Here is an 18,266-nt window from a genome sequence, read left to right on the forward strand (position 1 = left end):
ACATCTACTCCGTATGGGCACATAGCACTGTATAAAAAGCAGGAGAAATATCAAAACGTAAACCTATGCTTCCACTCAGGAACCAAATAAAAATGAAGTTAAAAAAAAACCACAAAACTGGCTTCAATACACTTTTATTCTGGAATTTAAACAGCAAAGTTTTAAAAATTCCAACTTGCTGACTCCATTTTCTTCCTCCCCATCCAATCCTGCCTCCATCCCTTTTTTAACAAGTTTCCAATGATCACGCTGTTAAATCTGACCATCATCCGCCATCCAGTTAGTAAAAAATATCTATTAATTATTCTTAATGCCTCCACTTCCCTCATCACCTTTATACAATGCAATAGCAGGTCTTCTCAGTCACTCCTCCAAAACATTAACTGAATAAGCTTTATATTTCTTTCAAGCTTCTCTAATACCATTCCAGACTAAGATACTATCATATTTGGCCTGGACTACTGCCACCATCTCTTAACCTATCTCCCTGCTTCCACTCAGGATTCCTCCCTAGCGCATGTGACCACTGCAGCCAGGGTAGCAAAGACATAATTTATGTCACTGCCCTCTTTAGAAGACTCCAAAGGCTTTGCTAACATCAGGAAAAGTCCAAATAATTTCTTATCAGAGTCTTTAAAATCCTGCAGCACCTAGCTCCTGCCTACTTTCCCAACATCTTCCCTTATGGATCTCCACCACACACTGGCCCTCATTATAGGCAAATATTTAAGCATTTGCTACTTTTGGCTGCCTGGCATACTCTTTCTCTACCTCTTCACACTAACTACTTCCTCTTGACCTTCAGATTTCAATTCAAACAGCACTTCCTCATTGAGCTCTTCACTGACCACTCTGAGGTAGTCTTCTCTTCACTACCTACCACATAACACTTTATTTTCTTCATGTTTATCATCATCTGGCAAAGCGTATATGGGGATGGGCTATCTTCTTTCTTTTACCATTGTAGTCTTGTAACATATCACAAGCAGTCATGTATTTGTTTAATCAATAAATACTCCAATGGAGGGCATGGTCTGTAACACCAGCCTGGAGATGAAATTAGAGTTCTATTCCAGACTTGACTCTACCAGCAATTAGCTGGGTAGCCTTGGGCATACCGTAAGATTTGAGTGGGTTAAGAGTAACTGGACAGGGCAGCCCCGTGGCTCAGCGGTTTAGCGCCACCTTCAGCCCAGGGCGTGATCCTGGAGACCCGGATCAAGTCCCATGTCAGGCTCCCTGCATGGAGCCTGCTTCTCCCTCTGCCTGTGTCTCTGCCTCTTTCTCTCTGTGTGTCTCTCATGAATACATAAAAATATTTTCTAGAAATTAAAAAAAAAATTTTAAAGCCCAGATCAATTGTTAACAGCCTCATAAAGTTTAATCCAACCACCTTGCCCAATATTGGCATGATCATTAGGCGTTCCAGAAATTCTCATGCTTTAGAGAAGTCCCTGATCCTCTCTGTTTCCTAATCCACAAGGGGAAAGCACACTATCTACCACATCACACACTGTTGTTGGACAATCGAGAATACTCAGCTTGATAATAAAGCGTTCAGTAAATGTATTATTTGTGCCTGGACTACTGCCACCATCTCTTAACCTATCTCCCTGCTTCCACTCAGGATTCCTCGGTAGCGCATGTGACCACTGCAGCCAGGGTAGCAAAGACATAATTTATGTCACTGCCCTCTTTAGAAGGCATACACTTTTCGCTCTCCTTGAGAGCCACCAAAGTGACTTTCTCATTTCTGAATCTCCAAACGCTTGAAGCCCGTACTCCTCCCAAAGCCTGAAGTTCTCGCATTCATAAAATGAAGGGAGTGGATTAGTCCAATTACCACTCCCTTCAAAGATGAAGTTTCCTATACTTACATGAAAAGCCTACAAAGATACCTCGGGTGAGGTGAGGTGAGCTTCCGTAAGATAAACAGCTTAAAGCAAAGACACCTCAGGTGAGCTTCCGTAAGGACCGGAAACCGAGGGAAACTTGAAACTACTGCTGCAAATAGAAGTGGGGTGGAAGCAGTAAAGTTAAAATAACGTTGATCCAAGATCTTAGGGATCCTTTCTCAAGGAACTGACTCTTGGGGACGCCTGGGTGGCTCGGTGGTTGAGCGTCTCCTTTGGCTCAGGTCGTGATCCCCGGGTCCTGGGATCAAGTCCAGCACTGGGCTCCCCGCAGAGCGCCTGCTTCTCCCTCTGCCTGTCTTTGCCTCTCTCCTGAATAAGTAAATAAAATCTTTTAAAAAAAAAAAAATCTGACTCTTGCCACAATAATGGGTCCTTTGGATTATCGCTTTTAAGGTAGATTACAGATATTTAAAGGAGTCGGTGCCCCAGAGGGGCGAAAAAGAGGATAAAAAAGACCAGTCGCGTTAAGAAGGAAATGTGTTAGGCCACAAATGGACGAGAGTTTAGACAGCAAACCCAGTGCCCTTCACCTAACCCTGACCCTGAGGCGCGGGAAGACGACCGGAGACTGCAGGGAGCAAGGTGCGCCGCCAGAATCCCTCGGCTGGCGCGCGGCCGCCGGGGGTGAGCGGACGTGGGCGTGGGAGGCAGCGGTGCACCTCAGCGCTGCGCCGGCCCCCAGCTGGCCCCCGGCCGTGACTCCTCCACAACCCCCGCGTCCCGCCCCAGTACCTGCGGGGTCGAGCGCCATCTCGGCGGGCGGAGAGGAAAGCAGCGCCGGGCCGCTCCCGGGCGGGGGAGGGGCGGGGAGGGGCGGGGAGGGGAGGGGCCTGGGCTGGGCGGCACGCGCGGCGGCCGGGAGCTTCCCGCGGGAGGCGGAGGAGGCGGCGGCCCCTTTCCTGCCTTCTTCTCCCCCTCGTCGCTACTTCCGCCGCCCACTGCGCCTGCGCCCCCCTGGCCCCGCCCCGAAGCCTGTACTTGAAGGGGAACCGACTCCTGGGCGGGAAGGACCGGGAAGGGGGCGTGGCCTCGCCCGCGTTGGAGGCGGGGCTCTCTCGGGCGCGCGCAGCCCCGCTCTGCGAGGAGCGCGAACGCCGGCGTGCGGACTGCGGCCTGCGGGGACCCGAGCAGAAGCTGTGGGCCTCTGGGAGGGCGCCTTACGTGGCGGTTCGGTTCACGGCCAAGCCCCTCCCTCCACGTCCGCCTTGGGAGGACGAACGAATCATCCCGTTCCCTTATTTTCTCTTCGTTAACGTTCATTCATAAATGTCTATTTTATGTCCGGTTGCAGCCACAGTTCTGAATACGAGGGCCAAATAATTAAATAAAAATAAGGTCCCTGGTCTCGAGGGGAGTCAGATGCAAGCAGCACGCTGTTAAATGGGATAAGCTCCACACATGCGAGATAGGCACAGCTTGTTTGTTCTGCTATGGAGGTGGGACAGTTTGCGAGTGTCATTATTTGTCTCACAAAGCAGCAGCCTCTGGCTCCCGTGGAGGGGAAATAAAATAAAAAACTGGGCGCTAGGAAATAGTATCCTTAGGGCGCACAGCCTGATTGAGGTGATGTTACACATGCCGACTCTGTCCACTAAAGCTGTATGTGTTTGAGAAAAATGAAGGAAGATGGTAGCTACGCTCCTGAAGAATCCCAAATGCCCTCTTCTCGATAAAAGAAACTTTCTTGTGGCAATTATGCTCATTTCCACTCACCAGCCAGCCTTCAGAAATGCCTCCTTGTCATATCCACGTTTAGCTAGTTCGAGCCCCCGAAGGGTGAGGTGCAGCCGGGGACAGATGGGACAGATGTTAGAAAAACGAGGAGCAGCTGCTTCTTCCCTGGGAGGGATTTAGAGCTTTCAAAATGATCCCCTCCCCACCTACCTGCAGTCCCTCCTCCCCTGCTGCTGCTTCAGCCTGGTCAGTTGGCAGAAAAAGCAGCCGCAGTTGAGCAGGGCTGGGAAAGTGGGTCTCTGCTCAGCAGGTCTTCCGTTTAAGGGCCTATTTGGGCATAACGGCCCTTATTACAGCTGTAGGTTGAGATGCCAAGGTGAAGAATTAATGTTTCACTCAACCAGGCAGGAAAGCAGGTCTGTTTTCTTGTGTGTTTTTATAAATGTGGTTTGAAACATACCAAATTCATTCTGGTGCCCCTTTTATTTTTCTGGAGGTGGAGAGTTTCGTCTAGAAAATAAATCTTTTTAAGATGAGCTGAGTTATAAAAAACACAAGCCAGACACTCACACTTAGGTAATAAAACTAAATCTTCCTATATGCAAAAGGGCATCACGGAGAGCTTTAGTCAGAGACCTATATACCTCTATCTGAATCCTGCATCAAAACCTATCAGCTTTGTGACTTAAATAAATCCCAGTGTTTCTCTGGACTTCAGTTTCTAATTTGTAAGATCATTGTGAGGAATAAATGTAATATCATTTAACACTGTTTTGGTCATTGAAAAAACACTGCTACAGTTTTTGCCCTAACTGCATATCACTTGAACCATTATTATTTAATATTTTTTATTTAAATCAACTCACTTAAACTTACATGGGTACTATCTACTTTAGCCTTATCCTACATAATAATATCTGTAACATCATGGGTTTTATGTGTCCCATAAAATGGACTTCTAGACATAGCACTCTGTGAGAAGCACTGGCACCCCAGTGCCTGGTACATAGCAGGATGCCCCTCTCCTGTCTCATATTAAATGAGATCATTTGGGGGCAAAGTCTTTATAACATACCTGGGGAATATAAGTCATTTATTAAAAGTTAAATCATAAAAACATAACTGGTAATTCAAAAGAGAAGAAATGTCCTAAGATATCACATTATTAATGGACAATTCTTTGAGCAATAACTGCAAAAGGAACAGAAAGAGGAGGAGGGCACGTTGTCCCAGAAATGAGAAATATGTCTTATCCAAGCATGACCTCCAGGGTTCAGATAATATCTGGTACCTAATGGCCCCACAGTAGCCTTTCACAAAGGAGTAAATGCCAGGGTGGGTGGTTAGGAAGGACTTCAAAGATGCGGTAGAAATTATGGCTGAACTTGAAAGATGGGTAGCATGTGTCTACAGAGAAGGATGCATGTCACACTAGGAGAAAAGTAAACAAAGTGTCTGGGATTTGAGGTATTCTTGAAGGACAAATGAGGCATGGAAAAGATAGAAGTTAGGGAATAAAAACACGTGCAAACGCTAGGGGTAGGAAGCAGGGCTGTGTAGCCAGCATGGTGGAGGGCAATGCCTGAAACCATTCATTTGAGGATTTGGGAAGCTAGTTATAAATGAGACTGAAAATGTTAGAAGAGGCCAGATTCCCACAGCCTTAAACATTAGGCTGAGGAGTGTTTGAATTTGTTGCTATAAGCAGTCAGGGGCTGTTAAAGATTAAGAAGTAAAAAAATGGCCTTGTGGTCAAGGTGATATCTTTTAAAGATTTTTACATAGGATATATCTAGGTGGTGAGGAGGGAGGCAGAGGTTAAGCAGAATGCTAAGGAGCTTTTGCAGGAGTTCAGGCAGCATCTGAAAAGAGCTTGAATTAAAATATGTGACAATGTAAAAAAAAAAAAAAAAAAAAAAAAAAGATGGATGTACCTGGAGTGGAAGAATCCATTCCTCATAATGGACTTAGGAAACTAGAACAGAGTCAAGAAGGATTTCTAGGTGATTTCGTTCCTTGGCAAACATACATGGACAAATGAGAAAATCATGGCAATACACCCATTCATGCCTCAAATGATCTGCTGTTGATCCTCATCACTGGGGAGCAATACTGAGGCAGAGGGACTGGTGAGGAGGAAATTACAGACCCAAGGGAGTAAGGACAGCAGCTGATCTGTGGCAGAGCATGCAAAAGCCAAAAGAAGTGAACTGCTATTAGTATGTAGACTAGACTTGAATACACACATATACATATCTCTCAGTCTAATATCTAAAAAATTTGCAAATACAAATAAATATCTTAATTGTTTATTGATTGCATCAGTTTGACTAGATCTAGCATACCTTTTTGCTCTATGTTGATATCCAGTTAGTTATTTTTTAAAGGCTGAGATAGCCAGCCCCTGCTTGCTTCCAACTCTACCCAATGTCAGAATTGAAGACTTTTCATCTATAGCTCTGTTCTGCTCTGTCTTTGAGCCAATGAGAATTACATTTGGAAGAATATTAGAAGCCCATCCCTACCAATATATGAAATTTGGAACTAGTTCTTGGCTAGAAGATCACTATCCATTGGTCCCTGGTGCCCCTGTCTGCTTTCTGAGCTGCATGATTTAGCTCCTGGTGCCCTAGGGCCTGTGTCTTCCCTCACTTGAATGGGCTTAAGTCAAGATTGACACTTACAATATTAGTTTGTTAGGGCTGCCATTTCAAAATACCAAAGAATGTGGCTTAAATAACAGAAATTTATTTCTTTTCACAATTGGAGGCTAGAAGTCCAAAATCAAGGTATCTGTAGGTTTGGTTTCTTCAGAGGCCTCTCTTCTTGGCTTACAAATGGCCATTTTCTCCCTGTCTCTTCACACAGTCTTCAGGATATGGGTGTCTGTGTCCAAATTTCCTTTTTTTAAAATAAGGAATCCAGTCATATTGGATTAGGGCCTACCCTAATGACCTCATTTTAACTGAATTACCTCTTTAAAGACTCTATCTCCAAATACAGTCACATTCTCAGGTATTGGGCTTGGGACTTCAGCACATGAATTTTGGGGGACACAGTTCAGCCCATAAAACAGTATACTTTACAAGGACCAGAATCCTTCCTGAAATCCCAAATCACTTAGCTAGAGCCCTGACAACTTGCCTAGCTTTAGCCTTTCCCCAGGGTGATACACTTTGTCCCTGTCTTTCTGGTGGTTGAATAGGTTCTGCCTTGCATAGGCTTGGTCCATCCAGCCACCTCGGTCAGCTCCTGACTGTCCCCCATTGCCCACACTCAACTGATCATAACACTCACCTGGCTCTTTAACTAATCTTTTTATTTCATCCGCCAACTGCACTGTTGTGTGTCTTAGTCCAAGATCTACTTACCTTTGCAGAGCTATTTACAATAGACTCCTAACTTGCTTTCTGTTCCTAGGCTATTTCTCCTCCCATTAATTAAGTTCATGAAACCCCTGATAGACAAGTTCCAGTTTACTACATCATCCTTTCATAAACAACCTGCTTGTACTCTACATTATCCACTGTGTGTATCTACTTGCAATAGTTTAGAAAGTATCTGTGGAAACTTTTCTGTGCACCATCCCAGAAAAAATGTCTGTGTTAAACCTAGAAACTTGAAACTGATTTCTGAAAGAGTGTGTAGTGGGAACAGAGGGGCTGTGGAACTAAACAGAGTTAAATTCTAATTCCTCCTGCCTCCTTTTACTTCTTAACTGTTTTATTGAGATATGACTTATATATAGAAAAGAATATAAATCTTTGTGCAGCTGAATGAGTTCTTATGTATGTATATGCTTTTGAACTACACCTATGTTGAGACTTAGAGCATTTCTGGTCATCCAGAAGTTTCCTTGATACCTCCTCCTAGTGAAACCCTCCTCATAAAAATAACTACTCTCCTGACTTCTATGAGAATTTATTAGTCTTGCCTAGTTTCAAACTTATGTAAATTATGTACATTTACATTTACGTACATAGTACGTACAGTGTAGTATATTATATTTGGCTTCTTTTGCTCAGCTCAATAGCCATGAGACTCATTCATGTTGTTGTATATAACTAATATCTGCTTTCCTACTTCTAATTTACATTTGGTAAACTGTGTCTCCTCCTGAGCCTCAGTGTCCTCAATCACACCATCCCTGCATAATTGATTTGAGCATTAAAGAAGACCTGTAACAAACAGTGATAAGTGGTTTCCAGCACATGGTAGGCCATTGCTAAATTCTAGCAATTGTTATTGTGATGATTATCTTTTACTTTTAGAAAAGTGTCCTTTTGAACCGTTGCATTATATTCAGTCTTTCTTTCTTTCTTTCTTTCTTTCTTTCTTTCTTTCTTTCTTTCTTTGCAATACTTCAGAGCTACTCTGCCTTCAAAACTGAAATCTGGGTAATAATATGTTTAAATCAGTATTATGTGAACACCCTCCAAATGAACAAAGGAGATTTAGCAGTGTGCCCTATCACTTATCAGGTGAGAAAAAAAGTGTGAAAAAAAAATCACCTCTCACCTCTGTGGAAGGCTTTTTATATTTTATTGTTTTGCTTTTACTGTGAATTGTTTTCTGGGTGGCCTCTTTTACGACAGACCACAATTTTTCTGGGGTCACAAGCTTTTATTCCTGAAGAATACTTAAAAAAGATAATAAAATAATAAGATGATGACATGACTTATATTAGATTTCTCTTACTTGGTCTCATGCAGATGCTATGATTCTTTGTAGAATTTCTCACAGGTTCTGGCAAACTCAACAAACAAATACAGAAGTGCTTTCCCTTGTATAGTGAGTCTGAAAGAGCAGTGGCATTCTGGTTAGATGGCCAGCTGCACTGCAAACATCTCAAAGATCTTTTACTTGTTTAGAGGAAATAAAGTTAATGAAAATTCTAACAACGTATTCCAGATGTTCCTGCACTGTTAATCTGACAGACGACAAACTTCCTGAATTCATTACCCATTCTTCCCCCAAATAAGGGAACCTACCATGTGCTATGCACTGTGCTGAGCCCTGGAACAAATAAAATTTATTTCTTTAGTTCCTTAAGGAACTCACAGTACAGGAGGCATAAGACAAACACACAAACAAGTAATTACAGTCCAACATGATAGAAGATGATGTGGGAGCCTCAAGGGAGAAATAAATTTTGACTTACAGAAGATAGGAGATAAATATAAACATTAATGCTTATATTTGAAGTAACTCTTTAAAAATTATTATTCAACAAGAGAAAGACAATGGAGTCATAGTTGACAGCATTTTGCTGTATAGAATAGGCACGGGGTAACCATCACGAGCCACAAATATGGTTAAAATAGCTAGATTGACCACTATTAGTTTGGAGCCACATAGACACAGAAGGAGATAAAAATCAAACGCTGAGAATTGCTACCAACTTCTGATGCTTTCTCACTAGTGCTATGCCCGGACAAAACAATCCTATGTCATTGATTCCGGTATATTTATCAATAGGATATTAAAGGTAAATGAAGACCTCCCAAAAGCTCAGGCCTTGACCTTCAGCAAAGAAGAATGCTTACACAGATCTATTCCATTATTTAAAGTCTATGTCATGGAGCCAGGCATCCCAAGGTATGGATGAATGGTTCCCCACAGAGATGAAATATTGCTGTTGCTAAGCCACATGACTCTGCTGTTTGAGGAGAGAAACTGTCTTAAGCACCACTGTAGAACCTCTCAGAAGACTTGACATCTGGCAAGGTAAATGTTTGTTGCATAGGATCCTGTTAATAGAGAATATAGGGATATCATGTGAAACTAATGTGGGTCACGTAGTCTATTGATTATTTCTCCCTAGCATCACTTCCAAACTCCTCCTGTCACTAATGTCCACCATAATTCAGACTCTATTTTGTTATTTCTCATCTTTGGCTAAAGACAACTTTCAGGTTTTACATTCTTTAAGATATGTTTTCTGGTCAAGGCACCCCTCACTAGAACACGATACACATATTTATGGAACTGTCTGCTTGACATCTTGTTCTTTTGGACACTGCTCCTCCCCTACTTTATTATACATTCCTACAAATGTTTTCATGTCCTTGTATGACATCTCTCTTTAGCCATACTCATTTGTCCAAGAATAGATACATGGCCTGAAGTAGACCAATGAAATTTTGCCTGGGAAATATTAGCTGTGTGTATCAGTTTGTTTTCTGAGGCTAGATTGTAAAATGCAAAATGTAGAAGCCATTAAGAGATGAGTTTTGTGCCTTGTAAAGAAAGTTGTCTCTAAGGAGACAGGAAAGATGATGCCTAACCAAAAAAGTATAGAGATTCAAAACTGAGAACATCCATATAGAATTTGAACCTCTGGTTGGAGCTGCTCTGAGAATGATCTCTATTCCTGGCTTTCTGGGTCTTGGCTCTTTGAATCACCAAAGACTCATATAAAATAAGACATGTCTTATATATGACTCCAAATCTTCTTAACCTCAATTCTTGCATGTGGCCACTAGTTCTTTGTAGACTTCAAACACCTTCACACAGGTGCAAGCTGATAGTACCTTGTACCTTTCTGACACTACTGCATGAAACACATATAGGGACCCTCTGAGCAGTCACATGTACACATATATACAGAAGTGCAGGGGAAGTTAATGACTGTGGGGCCACCTTGATCAATAGTGAATGGAATCCAATAGATAAATATGTCCCACTTTATTCTTTGGGAAGACAGCTCTGAAGCACATTTTATAACCCTCCAATAGTGTCATGGTATTCCGTACCAGTCACCTGTAAAGTGGGACACTCATTAAAACACAAGTGTATTGGGGCACCTGGATGGTTAAGCTGGTCTGCCTTTGGCTCAGGTCATGATCCCACGGTCCTGGGATTGAGTTCCACATCAGGCTCTCTGCTCAGTGAGGAGCCTGCTTCACCCTCGGCCTCTGCCTGCCGATCCCCTTGCTTATGCTCTCTCTCTCTCTCTCAAATAAGTGAATCTTTTAAAAAACAAAAACATGAGTGCATCATCTTTCCCTCCTTCCCTGCTTCACTTTTCCCTGTCTCTCCTTTCTGCTCTCTGGGATGATATTCAAAGATAATCTACTTGCACAAAATCTAGACTAAAAGAGCACTTGCTCTTTGTTTCTGACTTTTTGTTTAAACTGATTCAGGTTGGGCCCTGCTCCTTGCCTCCCACAGACATTGTTCAGATTGATTCAAGGCCCTGCAATGGTTCTCCCATCGCCCATAGAATACGAGCATACAAACAATAGGATTGGATGAGAACACATGGAAATCTGATCCAGAGTTTACATTCTTAACTTCTCTGGTGCTTTGCAAATGTTTATCACCCTCTCCTAGTTGAGAGTTAATCAAATTCTCCCTAACTATGCACCATGTCATTGAGAATACATAAACATCCAGACACACACAAAAAAATCCTACTGTCTCCAGGATTACTCCAGTTCACTATTTGTTCTTTTCCTGTTGGGAGCTGTGTCTAGGTACCACACTTTATTTCACTGTTTATATATTGTTGAAATTTTAGGTTATTTCTAATTTCTTTTTTAAAAATAACACTGAAGTGAATATTCTAAAAATAAAGCTTTCATCTCTAGCTCCGCTTATTTCTGAAGGGTAATTTCTAGAAGTGGAATTATTGTGCTAATTATTGCAGATAAATTGCCAACAACAAGAAAAATCACTTTAAATATATTTGCTAAATTGATACAGACAGGCATTTTGTTACAACTTATTTATTTTTATTAGTAGTAATAAAATTTTGCATGTTTAATAGACTTATTGTCCTTCTATGAATTTTCTCTCCATATTCTTTTTTTTTTCTTTCTTTCTTTTTTTTTTTTTTTATTAACTTTTATTGGTGTTTAATTTACCAACATACAGAAAAACACCCAGTGCTCATCCCGTCAAGTGTCCACCTCAGTGCCCGTCACCCATTCCCCTCCCACACCCGCCCTCCTCCCCTTCCACCACCCCTAGTTCGTTTCCCCGAGTTAGGAGTCTTTATGTTCTGTCTCCCTTCCTGATATTTCCCAACATTTCTTTTCCCTTCCTTTATATTCCCTTTCACTATTATTCATATTCCCCAAATGAATGAGAACATACACTGTTTGTCCTTCTCCGATTGACTTATTTCACTCAGCATAATACCCTCCATATTCTTTGCCATTTTAAATTAAACCATTACCATTTTCTTATTAATTTATCCATTGCTTTTTTATTTTTAGATTCTTCTAAAGATTTTTATTCATTTATTTGATATATAGAGAGAGACAGCACAAGCAGGGGGAGTGGCAGAGGGGGAGGGAGAAGTAGGCTCCCTGCTGTGAAGGAGCCCCACCCAGGACTCAAACCCAGGATTCCATCATGACCTGAGCCAAAGGCAGATGCTTAACTGACTGAGCCACCCAGCTGACCCTTTATTGCTTTTCTATATGAAGCCTTTTTCTACACTATTTGTGGCATTTGTTATAGTGTTTTCTTCTTACTTTTATAAATAATAATCTGACAGACTCATGTACAGATGGAGTATTCTTTTGTTTATTCTATTATTTAATTCTTAGAGATAACCCATCCTATCCTCTATATTTCTTGTTTTGTTTCCTGTTTTTTTTTTCTTTTTTTTTCTTAATAAGTAGATTGCTATTTTACAAATATTTTCTTTTCTTCCCCTTTGGTAGGAAATGAGTACCTAATTTTTTCTCGAAATAACTAACCAATTCTTCTAACACTGTTTTTCCAGAAGTATTTACTGAATAATCTACCTTTTTCTTTTCAACTTTTTTAAGCTGTTTGTCCTTTCCATCTACCTGCCTACTTCTGTGTGTCATAGTCTTTTCATTTTCAACTAAGTCTTAAGCTCTGGATAGGTAAAGTGAAGGTACAAATGTTTCATCTCTTCCAATTTCAGGCCATGCTTCAGCACAGTTGAGCACAGAACTTACCGAAGACTCAAAATGATGTCTGTGATTGGTGTGTGTCAGGACAAGGAGCAATGTCACCTGCCTCATCCAACCTGGTTCTGGGCTTGCTGGCTCCTGGTTTGTAAGCAGACAGATGAGGGATGGGCTACAAGAGCCCATATGCCACTCCCCAGGTTCAACTAAAGAATGATTCTTGACTTCCCATCCTTATTGTAGAGCATGTTTACATTTATTGCATACCATTTTGCTATTGCACGTAGGATCCCTAGGAAGCAGGCTCTGAAGTGGAGATTAGCACACAGGAAGTTTGCTAGGGAGAGCTCTGGTGGTCAAGACTTTTTGGGAGAGAAAAGAAGGAAACAGGACTATAGAACTGTGGAATAAATAATCCTAACAAAAACCTAGTCAAGCTCTGAAGCTGGATGAAGCTTCTGAACTCTCCTGAATTAGAACAAGGGTGCTGGGCTTCATAATCCTGCATTGATCAATCATTGGTAGAAGGCTGCCCTAGGAAGGGGCATAGCCTTGGGTAAGGCATGTCTCTTTAGCACGTAGAAGTAATCATAATTACAATTACAAAATAATGTGAGCTTGTGAGATGCATTCATTATTAACTGTCCTTCTCTGTATCATAAGCTCCAGAAGTAAAGGACCATGTCTGTTTTTTAATCAGACAACTTCAGACAACTATTGCAATTTCAGAGCACAGCAATTTTTTGTTGAGTACCTATAAAGCACTCAATAAATAGTTGCTGAATAAATAAATGACAAGAAGAAGTAATATTATCTTCTTGGTCTATATTTTACAAAGAAGTAATCAAGGTACAAAATAGAGCTAATAAACGGTAGAGCTGAAATACAAGTCCACATTAGTTTGGTTTCAGAGGCTGTGCTCTTTCCACCCTGATAGTATCTTAGTCAGCTCAGACCACCAAAACAAAATACTACAGTTTGGGTAGCTTAAACAAAAGAAATTTATATTCTCACAGTTCTGGAGACCAGAAGTCCAAGATCAAGGGGCCATCAGGGTGCATCACTGGTGAAATCTCTCTTCCTAGCTTGGAGGGACATCTTTTTGCTGTGTTCTCACGTGGCCTCTTCCCACACATGCAGGAGGGTTAGGAGAGAGAGGGACAGAGGGAAAGAGAGGAATCTCTGGTGTCTCTTCCACTTCTTATAAGGACACTAGTCCTATCAGATTAAGGCCCCACTTTTATGACTTCCTTATAGGCCTTATCTCCAAATGCAGTCTCATTGAGGATTAGGGTTTCAACTTATGAATTTTGGGGGATGTGATTCAGTTCATAACAGAAAGATGTCCAGGGTTTACTATAAAGACACAAAGATTTAGGGGAGCCTACCCTAGGCAATACTGGGGCACTCTCAGTCTTCTGCCCTCCTGTTATGGAAGTAATATTGCCATTTGTGTCCAATTATGTAGAAAATAAGAGAAAAACAGAAAAAGGTTGAAATGAAAGGTATGAGAAACTTTAAAAATAAACAGTAGTAAAAAAAAAATAAATAAACAGTAGTACTTCAAGATTAGTCCTCCCCTAATTATTTGTTTGTTTTGTTTTTTTTTAATTTTCATTTATTTATGATAGTCACAGAGAGATAGAGAGAGAGAGAGAGGCAGAGACACAGGCAGAGGGAGAAGCAGGCTCCATGCACCGGGAGCCTGACGTGGGATTCGATCCCGGGTCACCAGGATCGCGCCCTGGGCCAAAGGCAGGCGCTAAACCGCTGCGCCACCCAGGGATCCCAGTCCTCCCCTAATTATTGACTCCAAATTGCTGCCAGACCTTGAAGTAGCTTTTTAACCACCATATCAAATTCTGACCCATATTTTCTCATTAAAGATATTTGGCTTTCAGCTTTTCTATCTTGAATTCTGCAATAGTTATGGTCTTCAGCCAGTAATCTAGTCCATCCTTCATACTTGGACTAGTATTCAACCTGAGAAGAAAATAGGACCTTGTCACTCCCTTACTTAATTATTCCCCATGGTCTCATTTCTCCCTGCGACAGTGGTCCTGAAATTTCATTGTACATCAGAATCGACTAGAAGGTTTGTTAAAACACAGATTGGCATCTCTCCACCACATTCCTCCACCCCTAGAGTTTCTGATGTTGTAGGGCTAGGGCAAGGCCTGAGAATTTGCATTTCTAACCTGTTCCCTGGCGGTGTTAATGAAACTGATCCTGGGACTACCTTTTGAGAACCTTTGCCCTGTAGATAAGTCTAACCACCAGCCTTTTTGCCTCTATCTAACCTCAGTTTGCTTATCCCTCTCCCTCTTACCCTTCTTCAGCCCCCCTCCTTCTAACTCCCATAGATCTTACATGCTACTCATACATTTTCACCATGTCTGGAGCACTTCAGACACTGTCATACTTCATGCCTTCCTGACTGGCAAAGTCTATTTCCTATCCAGCTCACATACTTCTTTTCTGGGCAGCCTTCCCTTACTCTCTCAGAGTATTTTAATGATGATTCCACACACTGTGTTCATATCTCTGTTTTATATTACCATTTTATTTTTATTGTTTTTCAAGTCTTTCTCTTTCACTATGGGTTTTACTGTTTAGGTGACATGTCTCACTTTTGTATTTCTGATGATTCACACAGTGTCTGCCAAGAATTGCTGCTTGGTATATGTTGGATTTTTGTTTAAAGTTAATTCAGTTTAATTATTCGTCAAAGCTTAAACAATTCATGGGATAAATGGTAGCCTGACATCCTGTTAGATTCCTTTCACTCTAGTAGGATCTGAGACTCTATAGAGGAGCATTTCAACTCCTTCCAGCTACCGTGCATGGCCTCCCTTATTGATTGGATCTCACCTTCAATTTGTCTATGTAGCTGACTTCCATTCCAGGCTTTGTTGACCATGCTTTCATTTGGCATATGCCAGCATTTTCTTTGGCTTACACATTTACTTCTTGAGGTCCAGACTGGGTTCTCTAGCTCTAAGTCCACTAGCTTCCCTAGCCTCTACTTCCTGCCAAACTAACACACTTTGCTTGATCTGATTTGGCTCATTGGTTCCTGAATTTTGAAACTGTCTACAACCACTAGACTAATGGCTCATAGATCTGCAGTCATTATGATCTGAAGAAAGGCTGCTGGTTGAACCTTCCTCCTTACCTTCCCTTTTCCCTACAGCCCACCTCTTAACACTTGATTCATCTTCAACCAACCTTCAATTCATTCTTCCTTTCATTCTTTGACTCAGGGCTTGCAGGTGACAAAGTGCATGGCATCATCTACTATATTTCTATTTCAAACTATGTATTATTATACTCTGAAGTCATTAAGGGGGGAAAACTCTGAGGTGGAAAAAAAAAGAAAAAAAATTTCAATCACAACCCAGCTGTGAAATATTGCTAATGACAGCCTCTTCATTTATCATTAAGAGGGCAACATAACCTGGATGTTCAGAAGATATGAATAACCCAACTCTTCATTAATTATACTAGAAAGTATATAGTATTCCAATCATAAAAGTTACCAGCCATAAAAAATTTTATACCCTGTTTCCTTTCAGGGTGAAATACACCTTCTCAAATGTATAGATTATTTTTACTACATAGGTTGGGCTTAAATATAAATGGTAATAGGTTTCTCAGATAAAGGTTAAAAGCAAAAAAAGAAGAAACTGTCAACTTCTAATAAACCAGATGCAAGGGATGATAGCTAAACCACTATGTCAAATTTCAAATTAATAGTTTTAACTGTACTTGGACCCAATAATTGACTTTTTAAAAAATCCCTTACTCTCAGAAATTATATTTCTCATTATATAAGGAGTTTGATTTTTATCTCATCTAGATGAAATTCCCTACAATTTATCATTTCAAATAATTGTAACAAACCAGAAGAACAAGTGATATATGACCCAATACATATTATTCTTTAGTGTTGAAATGCTTTCCTAGTTTTGATTCTTTAATCCCTTGGTCCAATAGTAGGCCATTTCTCAATTTTAAAAGGTATAGAGATATTGCCTTCTACTATAAGAGGAATAAACAATCTTGGGAGACCATTCAAGAAAATGGGGAAAAATGATTCTCAATAATGTCCAACTTACAGTATTATTGTCAGTACCAAACAAAGGAATAATTACAGAAATGGTAGCCAATGCATGGCATAAGTTGGGGGGCAATAGATGTTAGATATCCCATAATAGTACCACGGACTGTGAGTCTCAGAAAAAGCTTAAGCATCTATGAGCTTTCTTACGGAAAATACAAATGGTCATCAATGGTTATATTTCCTGTTCAAGTAGAGTGAAATGCTCCTTGGAGTGGTCTGGGGAACATTGTTGGACATAAAGTAACCAATTGGACATATCCGGTATTCTAGAAAAGGCTATTGGAGGGGAGGTCGAGAAGCTCAGTGCCCTGGGAAATGTGTATTTTCCACTATGCAAAACAGAATCACATTTGCCAAGAGGAGGTTTATTGTCAAGAGATGAGACAAGTAGGAAATCATTAAAATTGCAGCTTCTATGAATGAATTTGGAAGCTGAATACATTGGTACCTCTCCTCAGCCCTCATTGTCTGCCTTTCCGGGGTATCCAACACTTTTGCCCACTCTCCCCGCCCTGAGCTGTCCTTTGTGAAAGTCTTTTTCTCTGCACCAGATTAAAACTATATTCACCTACTTCTTCCATGAATTCTACCTTTTCCTGCTCTGATTAACCCTCTTCCACTTTTAAATCCTTGACTTTTCCATCATGTTCAATCTTGAAGTCCACGGCCTTCTCTGTGACCTTTCTCTTAAAGAATCCATCCATTTTCAGAAACGTAACTGTTGCAGTTTATGTGGAGGGTTCTGAAATATTACTCAAGTTTTAATTTCTCAAGTTTCAGGTTTGCATCTCCAGCTTCCTACTGAACAGGTTTGCATGTTGATAGCATATAGATAACTCAAACTCAGCATATTAGAAAAGACTTACCTTTTGTCATCCTTATTTCTCTCAGTTTTCTCAGGACTCATGCTATCATCTCAATCAAGTTCAAATCAGTTCTGCATTTCACTTCCTAAACCTGTCATGTTGTATAACCTTCTCTAATACCATAGATCTTTCTTTCCTCACCGTCAACATATTTGAGCAGGCCCACATTCTTTCCCATCTAGACTGATTTTGTAGCTCCACCTCACGGAACTAATTCAGACCTGCAGACTTTCTTCTCTCCGGTTCATTCTGTGTACCTTAGCTAGATTATGTCTTTTAATAACCCTTGCTAACTCATCATGGCATTGATTATGGAAAACCTTCTGATGACCCCAGAGTTTCCACAGGTTTCCACAGATTTTCCCAATTCCCAGGACTTCCAGACCTATGCCTGGCTTAACCTGACTTTATAATCCCACTCCTTGCCACTTATCATTATCTCTCTGGAGCCCCATTCATTCCATTTATAGGAGGTTTCAGATAGGCAGTAACTCTTTCAGGGAAGGGTAACCTAAAACCTTCCTGAGATACTTCATTTTCTGTCTAGAATACCTCCTCATGATTACAAACCCCTTCTTTAGAGACACAATGTGATTCCACAAATATAAGGTGGCACTACAGTACTAGATGGTACTTCTCCTAAGCATTTTTTTTTTTTTTTGCCATCTCCCTATGATCTAAACACTGAGAACTGGCAAATTTCCCAAGTGTTCTCTTTATTCATACAAAGGTCATAAAAGGTAGTGGATTCTTCAATGTTTGCATTTTTCATCATTTTCATCAATTTTTAAATTTA

At 40.9% G+C, this 18,266-nt stretch overlaps 1 protein-coding gene across 1 annotated transcript in view; it reads right to left on the bottom strand.

Annotated features, from left to right (window-relative positions):
• Positions 1-2,793, bottom strand: part of CMC1 (C-X9-C motif containing 1) — an 84,574-nt gene extending 81,781 nt beyond the window's left edge. Inside the window, exon 1 of the mRNA XM_041733637.1 lies at positions 2,649-2,793. Coding sequence (XP_041589571.1) covers positions 2,649-2,667 — 19 coding nt within the window. The 5' untranslated portion in view covers positions 2,668-2,793. The remainder of the gene's footprint in view (positions 1-2,648) is intronic.
• Positions 2,794-18,266: the final 15,473 nt, after the last annotated feature.

The sequence above is a fragment of the Vulpes lagopus genome, chromosome 19, assembly GCF_018345385.1.
Source record: "Vulpes lagopus strain Blue_001 chromosome 19, ASM1834538v1, whole genome shotgun sequence".
In the NCBI taxonomy this organism is placed as follows: Eukaryota; Metazoa; Chordata; class Mammalia; order Carnivora; family Canidae; genus Vulpes; species Vulpes lagopus.